Source organism: Mesoplodon bidens (assembly GCF_964165515.1).
Source record: "Mesoplodon bidens genome assembly, chromosome: 18".
Taxonomy (NCBI): domain Eukaryota; kingdom Metazoa; phylum Chordata; class Mammalia; order Artiodactyla; family Ziphiidae; genus Mesoplodon; species Mesoplodon bidens.
The window spans coordinates 44,868,540-44,887,557 of record NC_138175.1 but is presented as its reverse complement, the minus strand read 5'-3'; the positions used below and the strand labels follow the sequence as shown (position 1 = coordinate 44,887,557).

General features: G+C 56.9%; 2 protein-coding genes across 2 annotated transcripts; both read right to left on the bottom strand.

Annotated features, from left to right (window-relative positions):
* Positions 1–4,940: 4,940 nt before the first annotated feature.
* HAMP (hepcidin antimicrobial peptide) lies at positions 4,941–6,410 on the bottom strand. Its single transcript, XM_081215646.1, has 3 exons — positions 6,275–6,410; positions 5,232–5,291; positions 4,941–5,150 (listed from the first exon to the last, which is right to left on the bottom strand). The coding sequence occupies exons 1-3, from the start codon at positions 6,356–6,358 to the stop codon at positions 5,049–5,051; spliced, it is 246 nt and encodes an 81-aa protein (XP_081071772.1). The 5' UTR covers positions 6,359–6,410; the 3' UTR covers positions 4,941–5,048.
* A 2,366-nt stretch (positions 6,411–8,776) lies between these two features.
* On the bottom strand, positions 8,777–18,971 carry USF2 (upstream transcription factor 2, c-fos interacting). Its single transcript, XM_081215605.1, has 10 exons — positions 18,375–18,971; positions 18,058–18,104; positions 17,829–17,947; positions 17,492–17,692; positions 16,927–17,077; positions 16,715–16,802; positions 16,330–16,388; positions 9,806–9,900; positions 9,521–9,649; positions 8,777–9,426 (listed from the first exon to the last, which is right to left on the bottom strand). The coding sequence occupies exons 1-10, from the start codon at positions 18,437–18,439 to the stop codon at positions 9,337–9,339; spliced, it is 1,044 nt and encodes a 347-aa protein (XP_081071731.1). The 5' UTR covers positions 18,440–18,971; the 3' UTR covers positions 8,777–9,336.
* Positions 18,972–19,018: the final 47 nt, after the last annotated feature.

Below are 19,018 nucleotides of genomic sequence, written 5' to 3'. Positions count from 1 at the left end.
TCTCTGGTTTCTTCCCAAGGCCCCATCACTATCCCTGCCACGGTCCCAGCCCACGCCCAGAGCAATCCTAAGCAGCACCCTCCCCCACCCTAAATTAGTGGCAGTTCCCAGCCACCATCCACGGCCCAGACCGCTTCGCATTGCACATGCCCTGGGCAACCCTGCCCCGGGCTCTCAGCCCCGGTCCTCTGTTCTCCCCGCCCCACGGCCCTCCAGGCCGCAGTACTCACCTGATGCTCTTGCTTCAGCACCCTCTGCTCCGCAGGCCCCGCTCGCAGTCCCCTGGCCTCCCAGGGTCTAGGCCCCCACTTACCAGCCCCTCCCCTCCCCCTGGGTGCCAGGGGCCGCCTGCCTCCAAGGCCCAGCTCCTCCCTGCCCCCGGGGGAGGGGGGCACAAAGGGCCCTTGTCACCACTGCTTGAACTGGGCAGCCTGATGCCTGGTTTCTACGAGCTCTTTCCTGGAGGGGCTGGGGGTGGCTGCCTCACTCATTCCCCCCTCCATCACTGCGTACCCTGGTTCTGGGTCCCTGGGAGGGTGCTCTAAGGTCTCTGGAGTCTCAGGCTGAAAAGCAGAAGGCATTGTCCTCAGCGTCTAGGGGATCTTGGTGGCAGTGTTAGGGATAACCCCGGGCCTGGGAGGCCACGGAGGCCGGTGTGGCCAGGAGGAGGAGACAGGACATCTCACTCTCGGCTGCAGTCACGTCCACCCTCTCTAGAGGGTGTCGCGTTTGGTACCCACATCCGGGTCTCTTGTCTTCCAGCCACTTCTTGCCATTGGAAACAACCTTATGTGTTGACTGTCTCCTCCCGTGATGACATGACCTCCAGGAGGACAGGGTTTGGGCTGCTTACGCCCAATCTACCCTGCTGGGAGGCTGGCTCCTGGCAGAGTTAAGATTCGTAAATGCAGAGTGGGTGCATGTGTGATCCTCAAATACCCTGACTGGAGGCCTTGGCGCTTCTTCCTTCCTCCTAGAAAGCTCCCCTGCCCCATCCCACTCCCCACTCCGCTGCTGGCCATAACCTGTGCAGCCTTTTGGCTCCCAGCTTGGATGCTGCTTCCTCTGGAAGCCTGCCCGGCCCCTCTCACCAAGCCAAGTTCCTCTGTTTAAATGCTGCCCGGTCCTTGCATGGCCCTCAGCACGCCATTTGCCAACCTGCACCCTCAGTGAGCTGCTTCCCCACTGGCATCTGAGCTCAGGTTTCCGCCTGTCTGTCTGTCTGTCTGTCTTGTTCACCATTGTATCCCCTAGAACAGTGCCTGGTGCACAGAGGGTGCTCAGCCAGGGCTGTGGTGACTCTCTGAGCTGGGTAGGGACCCTCTGTGTGCAGAGTCCACAGTGATCCTCCTGCAACCCCAGCCCCTCCCATTGGTCATGACCTTTCAGTGGTGATGGTGGTGAGATGAAGTGGAGTAGTGGTTTGATCATGAGCTGTTCACTCACACTGGGGCATCTTCTGTCCTCCTTCAGGCCAGGGCAGTAGGGAGGGAGGCGGGGAGGGTCCTTTCTCCCAAGGGAGAACCCGGCCCCAGCGGGGGGGCGGGGGGGCGGAGTGCAGGGGGTGATGGGTGGGGAAATCCCTCAGACTGGGGAGTGAGGAGTCAGAGAAGGCTGGATGGAGGGGGATGGGGAGTCCCACCCCCACCTCGGGCTTCATGATGTCAGACTCTGCCCGTGCCTTTCCCAGTCAGGGACAAAGGCCCACTGAGAGTGGGGTGGGGCTTGAACGCCCGGGTTCCAGACAAGAGAGTGGCCTGGTGCTTGGGCTTTGGGAGAGGACATGGAGATCCTAGGGGACTCATATGTCACAGCCTTCAGCATCAACACCAGTCACCTTGGGGTCTTGTGCCCGAGCAGTTTGCGGGGGGGTGGGTCTATCGTCTCTCCGGGTGTGAACTGAATGAAGGCTGTCCCTGGGGGCGGGACGTACACGTGAGTGAGTCCCACAGAGGGCTCTATCGCTGAGATCTGCACTCAGGTCTCCAGCCCAAGGGAGGACTGGGGGACCGGAGAGCATGTGCCAGCAGAAAGGAGAGGTGCGACTCGGATCCAGCTACCACTGCTACCTGATCATCGGATCCTTCCAGGCAAGGCAGGTGTGTTAGTTTGCTAGGACTACTGTGACAAAGTCTTACAAACTGGGTGGCTGAAGAAACAGTTTATTGTCTCACAGTGCTGGAGGCTAGAAGTCTCCATGTCCACATGGTGTTTTCCCTATATGCGGGTCTCTGTGTCCAAATTTCCACTTTTTATAATACCAGTCCTATTGTATTAGGACCCAACGTAATGACCTTTTTTTTTTTTTTTTGCGGTATGCGGGCCTCTCACTGTTGTGGCCTCTCCCGTTGTGGAGCACAGGCTTTGGACGCGCAGGCTCGGCGGCCATGGCTCACGGGCCCAGCCGCTCCATGGCATGTGGGATCTTCCCGGACTGGGGCACGAACCCGTGGTCCCTGCATCGGCAGGTGGACTCTCAACCACCGCGCCACCAGGGAAGCCCCATGACCTCCTTTTAATGTGATTATTTCTGTAAAGACCCTAGCACCAAATGCCACACAATCGCACTGGGGGTTAAGACTTCAACATATAAATCGTTCTATTCTATTCTATTCTATTCTATTTTGCCGTGCAGCTTGTGGGATCTTAGTTCCCCGACCAGGAATTGAACTCAAGCCACCACAGTGAAAGCACCTAGTCCTAACCACTGGACCACCAGGGAATTCCCAACGTATAAATTTTAGAGAGACATAGTTCAGCCCATAACAGCAGGAGTTCAGATTTGTATGTGAAATACCTCTATCTTTAGATATTAACTCAATTTTTATCTAAAACATTGTGCAGACCAAGCAAAATTGATCTCAGGGCAGAATCAAGCCTTCACAGGCCCACTCGTTGCACATGCTCTTGAGGGGTAGCAGGTGCTTGGTCCAACCCAGAGGCACTCTCTGCCCTCAGCCAGAGTTGGCAGCTTCAACAGCAGGAGTCTTCAAACTGTGGCCCCCAGGCCAGCAGCAGCAGTATCAGCTGCGAGCTTGTTAGAAATGCACATTCTAAGGCCCCACCCCAGACCTGCCAAATCTGCATTTTACCAGTCCCTCCAGGAGAGCCGGGTGCATGCTAACGTTTGTGTGCCTCCGCCTCACATCACTAGGACCACCTGAAGGACCAGCTAAGGTGAGAGAAGAGCGCTGGTGTCATCAAGTGCAATTAGCAATTTCGGGTTTCCCACCTCCCGGTATTTATTTATCAGGAGGGTCTGAGAGGCCTCCACCTCCTCTGTCAATCCGAATCCTTTCCATTGATGAGGTATTTGACAGTTTCCACTCACACTCCTCCCTCTCTGAGCATCTCAGCAGCCTAATGAGCTGAGTACTGTAGAGGCTTCTGTCCTTTTACAGATGAGGAAGTGGGGTTTCAGAGCAAGAGGAGGATGCCCGTGAGATCCCGCAGCTAAAAGGACGCCAAGCTCCCCAAATAGTCTTCCTCTCCCCATCCTTCAGTCTCTGTTCAGGAAAACCTCTCCCAGAGGACCAACCTCTCGTGGCTTCCGAGGCAGAAGTTGGTAGTGTACGGGACTGATCTGGCTCCCAGCTGGGTTTAGTTTGGCTCCCAGGGTGTTGATTTTTAAAAAATCAGATTCCTTTCATCAGTTGTCAATATTTTAAAAATCAGGAAATTTCACATAAAAATAAGGATTGCCACCTTCTCTTGAAAAGGCACCCTAGCCATGTGTTGCCTGCCTGTGGGCACGGCAGCTATGCCTGGCAGCCCTCTTTAGATGGGGCCCCAGGCCTCGCCACTCCCTATCTTTATGCAACGTTGAGGCCAAATGGCCAAGGCCCTTTATCATCATGCTAGCGCTGATGTGTTCTCATGGGCTAAGATGACAGTGAAATGCATCTTGCATTTCTTCTTCTATCAAAAGTGGGGAAATCATGGGGCCTCCCTGGTGGCGCAGTGGTTGAGAGTCCGCCTGCCGATGCAGGGGATACGGGTTCGTGCCCCGGTCTGGGAGGATCCCATATGCCGCGGAGCGGCTGGGCCCGTGAGCCATGGCCGCTGGGCCTGCGCATCCGGAGCCTGTGCTCCGCAACGGGAGAGGCCACAACAGTGAGAGGCCCGCATACCGCAAAAAGAAAAAAAAAAAAAAAGTGGGGAAATCAGATAAATTGAGAGGGATAGTTTTCAAGAAGAAAGGGAGGGAATTCAACCCCTTATGGAGATGAACAGTATTGTCCTATGTATCTCCTATGCAAAGTATGTCGTTATTGAGAGAATATAAGTGAAGACGCTCCTGTGAAACAAATCCATCACATCTCACTCACTTACTTCACCCAGTGGTCCCTGAAGGCCAGTGGTTCTCAAGTGTTTTGGTCTCAGGACCCCTTTATACTCTGAAAACTTATTGAGAACTTCAAAAACCTTGTGTTCTAGTGAGTTATATCTATAGGTACTTAATCTATTAGAAATTGAAACTGAGAAATTTTTAAAGCACAAGATACACAAGCACACAATCTACCAGACGTCAGAAGGATGACATCCTCACACATCATGGCGCCTTGCTGTCCACTCATGAGGGAACGAGAGTGAGAAAGACGGGAAACATCTTAGTAGTTTCCACCTTGTGGAGCCCTGGAGTAGTCCCCAGACTTTGCTCTGAGAACCCTTGCTAGGCATGTGAATTTACCCGTTTTAAGAAGATTGCAAGGAGGAAACTTTAACTTTCATTCCCTGCTGTTGCAACATAAACTCGAGGTTTTTTGAAGTGGGGAAAGATGGGGAAGAACAGAGACCAAATATCCTTCAAAAAGCCTCCTTGCAACCCCCAGTACACACCAACCCCGCACACCCCACCGAGCACTGGCCCTCCCAAGACAGGGGCCACAACGAGCCTCTGGCATAGGCCTTTGGCAGGGAGAAAAGACAACGGACTCTGGTTTGGAAAATAAGAGCTATAACCGGCCATTTTATTCCAAGACCGTTCACTGAGGGTTGGAGGGTAGCAGGAATAAATAGGGACTGGGGGCAGGGCGGCAGGGGTTGCTCTATGTTCTGCAGCACAACCCACACGTTGCTTTACCACAGCAGCCACAGCAGAATGTGCAGATGGGGAAGTGGGTGTCTCGTCTCAGCCTCTGGAACACGGGCTGTGGGAAAGAAGGGTAGTGAGAGGGGCCTAGGCATGGGAAGGCGTGGGAGGCTCTGAAGGGAGTCCCAGGGGACCTCACCGTCAAGCCAGCTGCGGCTCCTGCTGTGTCCTGGGTCTGGACGTCTGCGAGCTGTCTTGTCTGTGAAAGCAAAAGGGGAATTGAGGACGGCAGGGCCCTGGCAGAACTCTCAGTCTCGCTCCCACTGACCAGCTCCTCCCCAGGGGTTGGCGTCCGCTGGTTCAGCTGGAATCCTAGGAGTGGCCTTACTTTCTGGCCTTTCCGCACCTTCCCAAGGGTGGTTCTCCTGCCTACAAACATCCCAGATCTGTCTTCTCTCTCCACAGCTGCTCACTCTTCCGTAGCACTCTCCGTGGCCTGGATGCCAGTCCCTGCCTGTATCTTGGCCCTTACGACCCGTTCCCCATGTGTTATCCGTCAGATCTCGGCTTAAAAGCCTGCAGGGCTTCCCCTGTGCTTGGAGGAAGATCAGCGTTTGCACAGTTGCCCACAAGACGTGCCATGGCCACCCCTCGGTCTCATCTCCAAGCACCGTCTCCTTCCCTTACCAAGCCCTCTAGTCCTCGGGGACACCATGCTTGCCCCACCTTGGTCTTGGCTGGCTGCCCCCTTCTCTTCTCCTCCCTGTCATAGGTCAAATAACATTTTCTCACAAAAGAGCCAGCCCTTGATGCCATCTAAAGAAGCCAACCCACATCATCACTCTCCCACCATCTTTTATGTTATTCACGAATAGCATTTATTAAACACAAGCGTTTACTTGTTTTAAGTTCACTGACTAATTTCCCTGACGAGGATGTAAGCTCCACGAGAATATTCTTCTCTCATCTCCCTTGTTCACTGCTTGGTCACCACTGTCCAGAAGAGGACTTAACACAGAGTAGGCCCTCAATAAATAACTGTGGAATTAGATCAGGGCCCCCAGTCCCTGCCACTCAGTACCCCATCTCTGCACTTCGAGCAGCTGCCTGTCCCCCTTTGCTTGCCCTGAGCTCTGGCCCGTGCTGGGGCCTCCTGGTGCCCTCCACTGTCCCCTCCCAGGGGCCTGGCTCTCCCTTGCGATTCTGGCTGCCCTCCTGGGCCCAGACCCTGTGGGCTCTCACCTGGGGTGGGAGAATGAAGCCACTGGTCAGGCTGACCAGGAGAAGCAGGAGGCAGATGGCCCGGATCTGCGTGTTCAGTGCCATCGTGCTGTCCGTCTGGCTGTCCTTCTGTTACGTCTAGGACTTGCTCTGGTGTCTGGGAGCCCAGTTACAGTTGCTTTTATGGGGCCTCCTGGGGGGGGGCGGGGATGCTAAGCCCCCTCCCCTTTGGCCCAACTCATTTCCAAGAAGGTGGTGGCGCCGAAAAGGCGGGAGAGATAAGCGGGAACAGAGTGACAGGGAACAGGGTTGTGTCACCCTCAGCCAGCAGAGGTGTGTCCAGGAGGTGGGACAGATGCGACCACAGACACATGCCTCTTGCCAGCCACCTGGGAAACACTTTCCCCGACATGACATCACCCTGTTGATTTCAGAAAAAATTCCACCTTTTGCCCCAGCAGCTGAACTGGTCGATGAGCAGGAGTGAGGCGCCCTCCTTCCCCACCCTTCCCCGGCCTCCTCAGTCACATGCCATATGGCTGTCACTTGCTGGGGAGGGAACACCATGACAGCCACGTGCAGGAGTCTGTGTCGACAGCAGCCCCCAGAACACGTACGGGGTCTTTTTTTTTTTTTTTTTAATGTGGACCACTTTTAAAGTCTTTATTGAATTTGTTACAATATTGCTTCTGTTTTGTTTTGGTTTTTTGGCCATGAGGCCTGTGGGATCTTAGCTCCCCGACCAGAGATGGAACCCGCACCCCCTGCATTGGAAGGCAAAGTCTTAACCACTGGACCGCTAGGGAAGCCCCACCTGTAGGGTTTTTCAAGTGTCAGAAACTTAAGATGTGGCCCTGGTATCTGGGAAAGGTTCCTGCGAACTTTTGGCCAAAAAAGACAGTGGTGACAGTAATAGCTAACATCTGACTGCACCTTATGAGCTGGCAGATGTGATGACTCACTTTGGGGTTAACGCAGCCCGGGCCACCTATCCTCTGAGCAGCTCCTAACTGACCCATCCTGAGCTCTGCTCTGTATTCAGGGTGCTAGCTGCCTTCTCAGCCAGTGACCCCAGGGGTCAGGCTTCCTAGATCCTGCTACTGAGAGAGGAGCCCACCATGCGCACCTGAGGCTTACTTTCTTCACTTTTCAGGAGAGGAGCCGAAGGCAAAGATTAGGGCACTGCCCAAGCTCGGTCAGCCAGAGGCAGTCGGGACTTCAGCCCGGGCAGCCTGACTGGGGCCTGTGCCCTCATCACCAGGCTTTCCTGCCTCCCAGAAAACACAGGAGGGCACTGGGTGGGTCTGCTGGACCTGGCTCCTATGGCTCAGTGAGCAGATTGTGCACGTCCCATCCCAACTCCAAAGTCAGGGGCATCGTGTTGACACCTTGAAACCCGCTGATGTGGGAGTACTTACACCACAGACGTTGGCAAACACTACAACCCAGGCTTTCCTCCGGAGGGCCGGCTCCCTGCCCACCATGGGAAGGGGAGCTGAGCCGAGGCGGCCTGACTGCGGCAACCTCATTGCTACCCACGCCCTGAACCATCTTAGAGCGCACACGGCCCAGGAGAACAGCCAACCTTGACTCCAGAGATGGCCCCTTGGCCATTTTCCCTCTCCGACTCACTCTAGGGCCATCCAGTGTTAACCCTACGAGCCTGGGGATGGTGCTGTCAAGGAATGAACTCTTCTTCCTGGCCCCAAACTGCTGCCAGGGCCCACTCAAAAAGCACAAAAGTGGGGGGCCCCTGGGAAGTAATGCTGTTCCCTGCCATGTGCCTCCCCACTCACTCTATGTTAGGCCCCTCCGGCTGCACACGACCTCACTCTCAGACAGAGGAGTGGCCAGGAAAGGAGACAGGGCTCTTGGAAGGAAGAACCCAGCTGGGGGCATCTGGGATGGGCGCAGTGTGGCGAGCTCAGTCAGGTGACCAGGCCTAGATGCTGGGAGTGGCTGGAGTTGCACGGGGAGACACAGCAGCATCCCCCAGCACTGCCAGGCATCACTGCATCTCAGCTCAGGCCAGGTTTCATCATCAACCAGGGGCAGGGGTCACAGCACAGGCGCCAGAGTTGCAGTGCAAGGCGACAGGCTGACGGGCCAAGCCTGGCTTCCTGGCCATCTGCCCTCCCTGGGGGTAGGGGTGCTCAAGGCCAGGCCCCACCATTGGCTGGTGCAGAGGGGAGGGCGTCAGCCCAGAAGAGCAGGGCCAGGAGCCAGTCCTGTTTAGGAACTGGTGACACGGAAGACCCCAGCCTCTCCTCCAAACACATGGGACATGTCCTTGACCCTGGCTCCCCCTGTCCCCCACACCACATATGCAACACCTGGGGCCTCCACGAGGCTGTTCATTCCTTAATTCCTTCATCCACACAACCAAAAGACTGGGTACCAGGCGGTACCGGATGGCAGGGACCAGCACACAGCCACGAACACAAGAGGGAGGCCCTGCCCTCAGGAGCCCTGCACAGACCCCCGACCCCCTCCCCACACCTGAGATGGACAGATACACAGACAGACAAGGCGGGGCCACATGGGGCCAGTTTATTGCAGTTAAATACCTCTCTCTCTCTCTATTTTTTTGTCCATTTTTTCCATAAAGAAAATTAGAACACACTCACACACCCAAAGGGGAGCAGGGTTCCAGAAACAAGAGGTGGGGTGGGACATGGCCTCCCTGCTTAGGTCCAGGCCCCAGGGCTGGCCCCCCAAAGGCTCCCCTCCTTCCCCTAAGCACCCTGTCTCAGTACCTCTAGAGTCCAAGGAGGCGGTGGGGTATGGCAGGGGCTCTGTCCTCCTCCCTCTTGCCTCCAGGTGAGACCACTAGAAGTGCCAGGGCTGAGTGGGGGCCGGGAGAAGGGAGACAGACAGACGGGCAGGGAGGATATTGTTTCCAAGTTGAGGAGAGCAGTGGGTGCTTATCCACAGAAATGCATTATTTCTCCCCGTTTTTTGTTAAAAATCTACTATAAAAAAACGCAGCTGGGGGAGGGGCATCTGTCCCTCTCTGTGCTAAGGGCTGGGAAAAGGGACGGCAGGGGCCCGGAGGCGGCCCCCGCCGCACGGGGCGGAGGGCGTCACTGCCGGGCGCTCTCGCCCACCATCTCCAGGTTGTGCTGCTGCAGCTGGGCGCGGAGCACAGCGTTCTCGTTCTTCAGCTCCTCGATCTGCCAGACACGACGGGGCACAAGCAGCCAGGGCTGGCTCCCCGCGTCTCGGGGTTCCTGGGCGCCCCGCCACCCTCCCAGGCCTGCCGCTCACCTGCTGCCTCAGGAGCTCATTGTCCATCTGCAGCCGCTCGGCCTCCTTGAAGGTCTCCTGCATGCGCTGGTTGGTCTGGCGCAGCTCCCGGATGTAGTCGCAGGCCTTCGACAGGATCCCTCCTTTACTCTGGGGGGTGGGCATGAGCATCAGCGAGCACCGCCCGCTGGCCACCGCCCACCGGCTCAGCCCCGGTCGACTCCCGCCTCTGGCGGTCAGGCAGACCCTCCGCAAGGGGGTCGGGGGACGGGCCCGCCACAGCACTGAGGGCCGGAGGGCACTCACCGCTCCTGTCTTGCTATTATCTGCATTACAATCTGGAATGATTTTTGAAAGCTGGACGATCCAGTTGTTGATCTTGTCCCTCCGCCTCCGCTCCACTGCAGCAAGAACAGCAAGAACAAGGCTACGTTCACAGCGCTCGCTCTGTGCCCGGGAGATTCCCCTCCTAAGGCAGATGCCTTGAGAGCCGAGGCCACCCAAGGTCACACCGCCAGCAAGTGGACGGAGGCAGCTGGCTCCAGCCCACTCCGCATAGCTCCTCAAGAGGAACCCTCAAGTGCCACACGTACCTAAAGGCAGGATCGACAGCTGGGGGGCTGCAGGGTTCGCTGTTGACCTGCCCAGCGTGTTTTCAAAAATTTGAATCAACGTTTAAAAATTAGGAAACTTCACCTAACAATTGGCCTCTTTTGAAAACTGGAGTTGTGGCCACAGTGGGCACGTGTTCTTGGCAGGCAAGAATAGGCCAGAGCCCTTTACACCGGACCCGGGCACCCTTCTCCAGTCCCCACGGCCCCTGCATTTGATTCTCCACGGTGCTCAGGTCTCCCCACAGCTCTGGGCCCCATGATCCTATTTCTCTTTTCATCTTTAAAAATCACGGTCTGACCACGTCTCACTGGAAGGACTCCACTGGAAGTCCTTTTCCAGGGCCCCCGCAGCAAGTTGCAGCTTCCCCGGCTGGCACTGCGGCTCTCAGGGGCCTGGCCCGTCAGGGCACTGGGTCACCCAGAAAGAAACGCTACGAACCCTCTCTTGAAGGCCAGGTTTGACAAACTTCTGGGAGATTTCACTTGAAAAGTCCAGATTTGTGATTTATTTCATAAACCACCACAATCTCACTCTGTCTGCTGAGTTGCGGGGAAGGGGCCCCCTTCAGGCAGGACTCGTATGTGTCTTTGCCCTGCCTTCTCATCTGGCCTGTCACGACCTATGACGGCGGCCTGGGGTCTGCCTGCACGGCAGCCTGAGACCCCTGGTTTGGGGCTCACTGAACAAAGCTATCCCAGCCCTTCGTACTAGGCAATTGCTGAGGACACACAAGAAAGCCCAGCTGCCCCTGCGACTCTCACCCACACACTCTCATCCCCCTGCCAGGGCAGCCCATGGACCAATGCAGGTGTGTCTATAGAGGAGTGGGGGCTGTAGGTGGGACCTGGCAAGGAGGGCAAAGGGGTATTTTCTCAGGGTTGGGAGACTGGGGGAGGGGTCGGGTGAGCGTGAGAAAGACGGGGTGGGCCAGAAGCTTGCCCCTGACTCCTCTCCTCCGCTGAGGCCAGCCCCACCCCTCGACCCGGCCGCTCCCTCAAAGGATGGGCCTGGCCACTAACAGGCACATCCAACTGTCTTCTCCGGGCACTTGCTTTTGCCCATTCGCTGCTGACCGGTCCTTCCAAGAGCCCCCCACTTTGGCCTCGGTGACAACACCCTCCCACGTGGACTCACTTCCTCCCTCACTCTCCTCTCTTTCCGCCGAAACCTCCCCCTACCACGCTAAGAATGGTGCCCAGTATTGAGCTTCGCCTGACCCTGGCCCCGGGGTCAGCGAGTACACAGGCCTGGGCCCCATCACTACCGCGGTGAGTGAACCTTCCCAGCGAGGACGACCCTGTCTTACAGTCTCTGGGGACTCTGTGGTCCAAAACAGCAGCGGAGCTAAGGGTCTGCCCAGGCCTGGCAGCACTGGCCACCACGTCCCTCAGCAGCGCGCTCCGCTCTAGGGGTTCAGCTGAGGAGCTCTAGAGCAGATGGCGGCCCAGCTCCTTCCCCTGCCCTCCCGCAGCCCGGCATTCCTTCCTGAGCCTGGGCACCGCACTGCAGCTGCATCCCACACACGCTCCTCACTTCAAGCCACCGGGGGTAGGGGACAGCAGTTCGCATTTGCTTCTTCAAAACTTACCGCCTGCCCTACTGTGTGCAGGGCACTCCGCGAGGCTGAAGTCCACGGTGGACTCAACCTCTGTCCTGCTGGCACTCACAGCACCAGCGTGATATGCACGTGAACAGGAGACACTGACGCCACAGGACTGTGTGTTATATCTGCAGACCCTATCGAGTGCCTGGGGAACGCCAGGGTGGAACGATGCATTCTGCGTGGAGCAAGGTGGGGTATATCTTCAGAGAAGGATTTAGAAAGGAAACACTTGGGCTGGTTTCTGAGAGGAAGGACATCAGGCAGACAGGCATCAAGAAACCCAGAAACGGTGATATGGAAACACCTTGGAGGGTGCAGGGGGTGGCGCAGGGTGGCAGGAATAGATTGTAGAAACAGGTTGTGAAGCCCTGAATGCCCCGCTAGCAGGTCTGGACCTTGTCTTCTCTTCCCCTAGGGGTCTAGGCCTTCGAGTCTAGGGCCTTTCTTGGCAATGTGGTCAGGCCTGTAGCTTGGGAAGACCACTTCGGCACAACTGAAATGGAGGAAGGCCAGTTAAAACCAAGGCCATGTCCGTTCCTCAGAAGGCTTAAGTCACACCCATACGACATTTAAAACACAATTTAGAAGCAAAATCTGCCAGGACTAATGGGAGAAATGGGCAAATCCACAAATGTAAGACATCAACACTCTTCAGCAATTGACAGGACACGTAGATAAAAGAATGAGGTCAGAAAACCTGAGCACTGTCAGCCAACCTGACCCAGCTACCACCGACGGAACACTCCACACACAGCAGCAGATACACTGTCTTCTCAAGCACACACAGAGACTCTCACCAAAATAGACCATATTTGGGGCCGTAAAAGTAAGTCTCAACGAATTTCAAATAACTGAAATTATATACATAGAGTATGTTCTCTGACCACAACAAAACTCACTTAAAAATCAGTAACAAAAAGATAGCCAGAAAATCCATAAACATTTGTAGTTAAACAACACACTTCCAAATAACCCATGGCCATGGGTCAAAGAAGAAATCATAAGGAAAACTAGAAGTATTTTTAATTGAATGACAAGAAAGCACAACCTATCCAAACGGGATACAGTTGAAGCAGCACTGGACTGGAATTTACAACTGTAAAGGCTTAAATTGAGAAAACAGAAAGGCTTAAAATCATCTTAAGAGGCTGGGGGAAAACCCCCAGCAAATTAAACCCATATTAAGCAGAAGAAATAAATTAGTAACAGTACGAGTGGAAACCGATGCAATAGAAAAAGCAACTCAAAAATCAGACTTCATATAAAGACCTGGATTTCTGGCTTCTCAGAGGTCCTGGCAGTAGTGGGCCCAAATTCGGACACAGCAGCAATGGCTGGCACCACGAAGCCACCCTTCAGGCAGGACAGACACACAGACCCCAGTCCTCCACAGAGATCACCACTCCCCTTTCTGCCGCACTAAGTATCCTGACTCCCTCAGGCCCCTGAAGCATCTGTGGCCCAGAGATGGGCCCCTGTGGTACCAAGAAATGTGGGAAAGAGGGAACAGGAGACAGAGCTGGTTCGAGGTCCACTTCGGCACAGCGTCTCAGGGCTTGTGGACGTGAGGGAAGAAGAGGGCGGAGGTGAAGCGGCCTGGCTCTCAAGTCTGGCTGGGGTAATCACGACAGGCGTGCCTTTTGCTGCTCTGGAAAAGGGAGGCTTTGGGAAGGAGGGACAGAAGGTTCTGTCTTGGACAAGCTGAGTGTGAGGTGTTTCAAGGACAACCAGAAGTGGAGAGTTTGAACGGGCACTTCAAAATATGGGTGCGGAGGAGATCCAGAGAGATGGAGCAGAAAGACAGCTCTGTGCAGTGCAGGGGGCGGGGGAAGCCCTGGGAGGACATCAGGGGGCCGTCTCTCCTTTTTGGAATCACATACTTTTCTGGATAAAGCTCGCAGACGCACTCCCGGGAGAAATGACAGACACTGACAACCGGGGATAGGGTCTCGGGGATACTGACCATCCCTGGGCCTGATGTTTCACTCTCCTGAGACCGCTAGAAGAAGGGGCTGGACCTCAAGAAACACTAACAGCCAAAGCACTTTCCAAACCTCGCCCATTGTGAAGAGTCACCTGGGGAACTTGTTGAAACATGGACTCCCAAGCTCCCCCTCCGACCGACCCATTCAGCACCTCGTGAGGACAGCCGTGACTGTGAAGCCCTGCCCTCAGGAGCAGGCTGGAAAGGAGAATCAGAGCAGGTAGAGCAGAAAGGAACATTCCCGAAAGGAGGGGAACGGGCAGGGTCAGATGCTTGGAGCGCAGACAGGAAAGGAAGCCAGTGGATTTGGCAATGAGGTCATCACGAGTGACCTTAAATAGAGCCGTTTTGATAGAGAAATGAGCCGGACTGCCAAGGGTACGGGGAGGCCAGGCAGAGGGTGGGTCAAACGCTCTGCAGGTTAGGAGAGAGTGGGCAGGCCACAGCTGGAGGGCAAGGGCAAGGTCACAGCGAAACTGATTTTTATAGGATGAGGAGGAGTCAAGACTTTGGAGCTGGATTAATCCAGTGAGAGACAGAGTGAGAGGAGGGTGGAGGGTGGCTGGCTGGTCTCCCGAGAATCGTCAGCTGCGGTCTTACCAGGAGGCACACCACCCTGCTGGGGGCTCACGGCTCAACGTGCTGCGCCCTCACTACGAACCTCTGGGATAGTCAGTCGTGTTAACGCATTCTTTTTTTTTTTTTTTTTTTTTTGCGGTACGGGGGCCTCTCACTGTTGTGGCCTCTCCTGTTGCGGAGCGCAGGCTCCGGACACGCAGGCTCAGCGGCCATGGCTCACGGGCCCAGCCGCTCCGTGGCATGTGGGATCTTCCCGGACCGGGGCACGAACCCGTGTCCCCTGCATTGGCAGGCAGACTCTCAACCACTGCACCACCAGGGAAGCCCATGTTAACGCATTCTTAAGAGGACTAAACAGGCGCGGAGGTTAAGAACCAGCCTAAGGTCATACAACCAGTACGCAGTAGAGCCAGGACTGCCCAGGTAGCCCACTGGAGACCCCTGAAACCCATCACACCCAAAACCAAGCTCACACTCACCCCTTCCCTTTAAATGAACCTGACCCTGTCATGAAAGCCTGATTCACGAAATCCTGATTCTGCAGCCTTGTGCTCTTCCGCCCCACAGCTTGGGCCCCCACAAGCCCCGTTCAGGCCCCGCCCTGTCTGAGGCCCACAGATGCAGTCAACTCTTGTTTCCCTAGCCTCTGGTGCCCCATCACCCTCACCATCCAGCCTCCACACACAATCCCTCTACTTACTTCCCCTCGAAGCAGAATAAAGATTTAGGAACGGGGACCCCGGGAGGGCCTCTGACAAGGCCCCACGTGATCTGGCCCTGGCCAGGCCACCCACGACACCACCAACTTCCTCTTATCTTTCCTGAAACCTGCTCTTCTTCAGACACACCAAGTCTGTTCCAGCCCAGGCCCGGGCGTTTGCACTTGCTTGTCCCTCGCTGCCTGGGACTCTTCCCATTTCAGGCCCCTGCTCAACCGTCACTTCTAGAGAGGCCTACAGAGCACACTGCCGCCATAACCCTCCATCTCCTTACCCGGGCTTATCTTCCTTCACGTGACACATGATTTATGTTCCCTGACGTCTTATTGTAGCTTTCTGTAGTTTCTGTCTCTCCCACCAGAATGAACACCCTGTGAGAGCCAAGGTGTCTGTTCCATTATCTGCTGCTGTATCTGAGGCCTAGAACAGGGGCTGGCACACAGTACGTATGTGCTGAATGAATGCCTGAACTCACTGAGCAGCTTAGATCACAGCCGCGTAAGCCCACCCCCCAATCAAACACCTTTAGGACTCTCAGGTCCTCAACCTGACGTTCAAGGCCTTCCTTGACCCTCCCAACTCTCTCCTCCCAAGCACTCCACATAGAACCTCTGCTTTAACCAAACCAGCACCCACGAAGCAAGCTCACTCTACCCTGCCTTCCTGTGCTTCCCTCTGCTGGACAGGCACTCCCAAAGGCCACTTCCCTGGGGGAAACGTCACCTGATCCCCCAGTCAGTGTTCAGTCAAACAGCCTGAACTACTCTGAGCTTCCTGGACACTCCAAACTAGGCCCCAGACCTGGCACGGGGCATGTACTGCCCAGCCTAGTATCCACCTTCAGGAAATATCTACTGAATGATGGCTATTTGGGTGGAAGTATCCCCTGGACATGCTCTGGCCTCAGCCAGAAACATGGACTTCTTGCAGTTTCATCTTCAGATGTACTCTCTCTCAGACCAGAGCTACTTCTGGAAGCTAGGCTGGCAGAGGCGTGGGGGGCTTGAGCAAAACAGCTGCTTCATGGGAAGGCAGGTCCAGGTGAGCCAGACCAACCCAACTTTCCAAGAGGAGCAGGAAATCCATACATGAATGTGAAACTTGCCATTTAAAATATTAGTAATTAATTCAAAGTCACTAGCCAGGATGCTAAACACACTGCAGCTCATGCCTCCTGCCTATTTGCTCGCGACAGCGAACCTCCACACTTCTGCTTTTCCAGCATTCGACAAGCACCTCTCACTCACTTGTCGCATGCCTGCTGATCTGTGACTCCAAGCACCGGGCCAGGCTGTGCCCGTGAGACCCAGTAGCTCCACCCCGACCTTACCTTCATTATGTTGAGCTCTCCTTCTCTCATCCCGTGGTGTCCTGGTTCCGTCGATTTTCCTAGAAAAGAAGAGAAAAAATAGGTGCGTGTTACCTCCAGCCCATTGGTCCAAACATTTATTAAGGAGTCAGACTTAAAAATGATCTCTGCAACACATATCCATATGCAGAGAGAGAAAAAGAAAAAGAAAGAGACACAGAGAGAGAGAATATGGCATTTTCTTTACTTAAACTAAAGAAACAAAAACCGACCAAAAAATACACCAACTGCCTGCCGTGTACTCAACTGCCTGGCTCCGATTTCAGAAACACATTCCCTTCCTTGGGCCCCCACACCAGGCCCTCCCAGTGTCCCCTACTCCTGGGACCAGGTCTCCTGCACATACGGGGAGTAGGGGTGTGTCCGGGGTGCAATTGTCCTCTGCGTTCCTGTCTGAAGCACGTCCTGGGGCGTCATCATGACATAGAACTGGCCTGCAGGGAAAGCAGGGATTAGTGCTAAAACTGGGGACAGAGTCAGAACTGGCTGGGGGAGCTTCCCTCCCTGCTAGGCCTGTTGCCTCCCCTGCCTTCCGCCCTGGCCCCTTCCTTCCTTTACCTCCAGCCTGCAAGCTCTGGTCTGTGGTCTGTACGGACACAGCCGTGGTATCTCCCACACTGGACGCTGGGAAATAGGCAAATCGTGCCTCCCCACTGACAGCCTCAGCTGCAGGGCTGCCACCATTGCTGAAGGGATTTTGGATTACAGCCTAGGGAGTAGGAGGACAGAGGCCACCCTTAGCCATCTTTGTTCCCCAATCCATCCCCTAGTTGCCACATTTGATGTTTACTGCATTCTCTAGGGAGAGTGGGGAACCCCTGTGTGTGCCACTCTGCCCTGTGTCTCACAGCCCTGGAACTCGACAGATACTCAGCAATCACTTAGTGAACTGACCCACTTTTAACTCTTAAAGAGACTTTCCCGTTACCGTGATCCCCCTTTCACACACACACACACACACAAAAAGTTCCAAAGATCTTGCCCCAGGTTTCATCGTGCAGAATAGATTCCACCTGAGGGCCTGAAGGCAGCATCTTGGTCCCACGTGCCCCACCCCCTGGGGCTCCCCAAGAACAGAGTCAGTGTCCCTTCTCCATCCCCCCAGGGGTTGCTGGGCACCTACCAGTGGGAAGGGCGCTGCGGGACCTGGGGGCACAGAGGCAGCAGCGGGGCCGGGGCGCTGGGTGGCCCCATCCACACCCACCTGGGTCACAGCCTGCTGCCCCCCCGCGAAGGCAGCCGTAGACACGACGCTGACGGCGCCTGCTGTGTCGCCCTGGCCGTCCAGCTGACCATCAGTCACCTGGACTACGCGGTATGTCACCTGCAGGGGGCGGCAGAGAAGGAAGACCCGCGCTGGGGCCCGGGTAGGGGCCAGGTCCGAGCCCCCCCCAGCCCGCCCACTCTACCCGGGGCTCAACCCTCCACTTGCCCGCCGGTCTCCGGGCCCGCAGGCTCACCTGTCCTCCATTATTCTCTGTGCGGAATTGGTACTGGATGTTGTGGTCGCCGAACGCCGCCTGCTGGACGCTGGCGATAGCCACCGCCGTCTGCTCCTCCGCCCCAGGGCCGTCCCCGCCTGCGGTCCGAGGAGGGTAGGGGGGATGGTCAGAGGTGGCGCGGGCCAGGGCGCTCCCAGTGCCCTCCCGGGCGCAGGTCGCGGCCCCGGTGGGCCCCGCGAGCACTCACCTTCCTGCAGCTCGACGCCCTCCTCTGCCTCGGGTCCCTTATCGTGACTGCGGGGAGGACGGGAAGAAGAGGGGGTCAAGGTTGCCCGCGCCCCCGCCCCTTCGCCCAGGTGCAGGGCCCCCATCCCGCCCGCCCCTGTCTGGGGCTGCGGCACCGCCAGGTCCGGGGGCCAGGGATATTCGCGCGGGTCCTCCCTCCCTCGCGGCCTCCATTTTGAGCTGGGCCCGGCGGCCGCTCGGGATCATGGCGGCCCGGCCGCCAGGCCGAAGGGCCGGGGCCAGGGCGCGCGGGGGCGCGGACCGGCCGGGCTCCCTTACCTGGCGGCGGCAGCAGCAGCGGTAGCCGAGGCAGCAGGATCCAGACCCGGGTCCAGCATGTCCATGGGGGGGGTGGGGGCGGGGGGGGCGCCGGGCCCGGGGGGGAGGGGAGGGGAGGGGAGGGAGGGAGGGGAGGGGGCGGGCGGCCGGGGGGGCCCCGAGCCCGGCGCTCACGCCGCGCGGCAGGAGGGGACGGAGGAGACACGGGAGCCGCTCGCGCTGATCACGGGGACAAACAGTGGGGTCATGTGAGGAGGAGATGCCGCCGCCGCCGCCGCCGCCGCCGCTGCTCCTGCAGCCGCCTCCGCCCTCTCGCCCGCCGGCCGGCTCCCGGCGGCTCTAGGCTCCGGGACGCAGCGCAGCCGCCCCCCGCCCGCTCTTCGCGGCCCTCGGGCCTCCTTCCTTGAATAGCCGCCGCCGCCGCGACTTTTGTTTTTAACCCGGCCCGCCCTGGATGGCCGCAGCCTCTCCCCTGGGTCGCCGGCTCGCGCGTCCGCCGCCCGGCCTGGCCCAGTGCGGCGGCGGATCGCTGCTGCAGCCGCCGCCGCCGCTTTCTATTTTTTCCCCCTTTTTTTTCCTCCTTTACTTGAGCTGCGCGCGCGCGGCGGCGGCGGCGCGAGCCCGGGGCCGACGCGCGCGGGGGG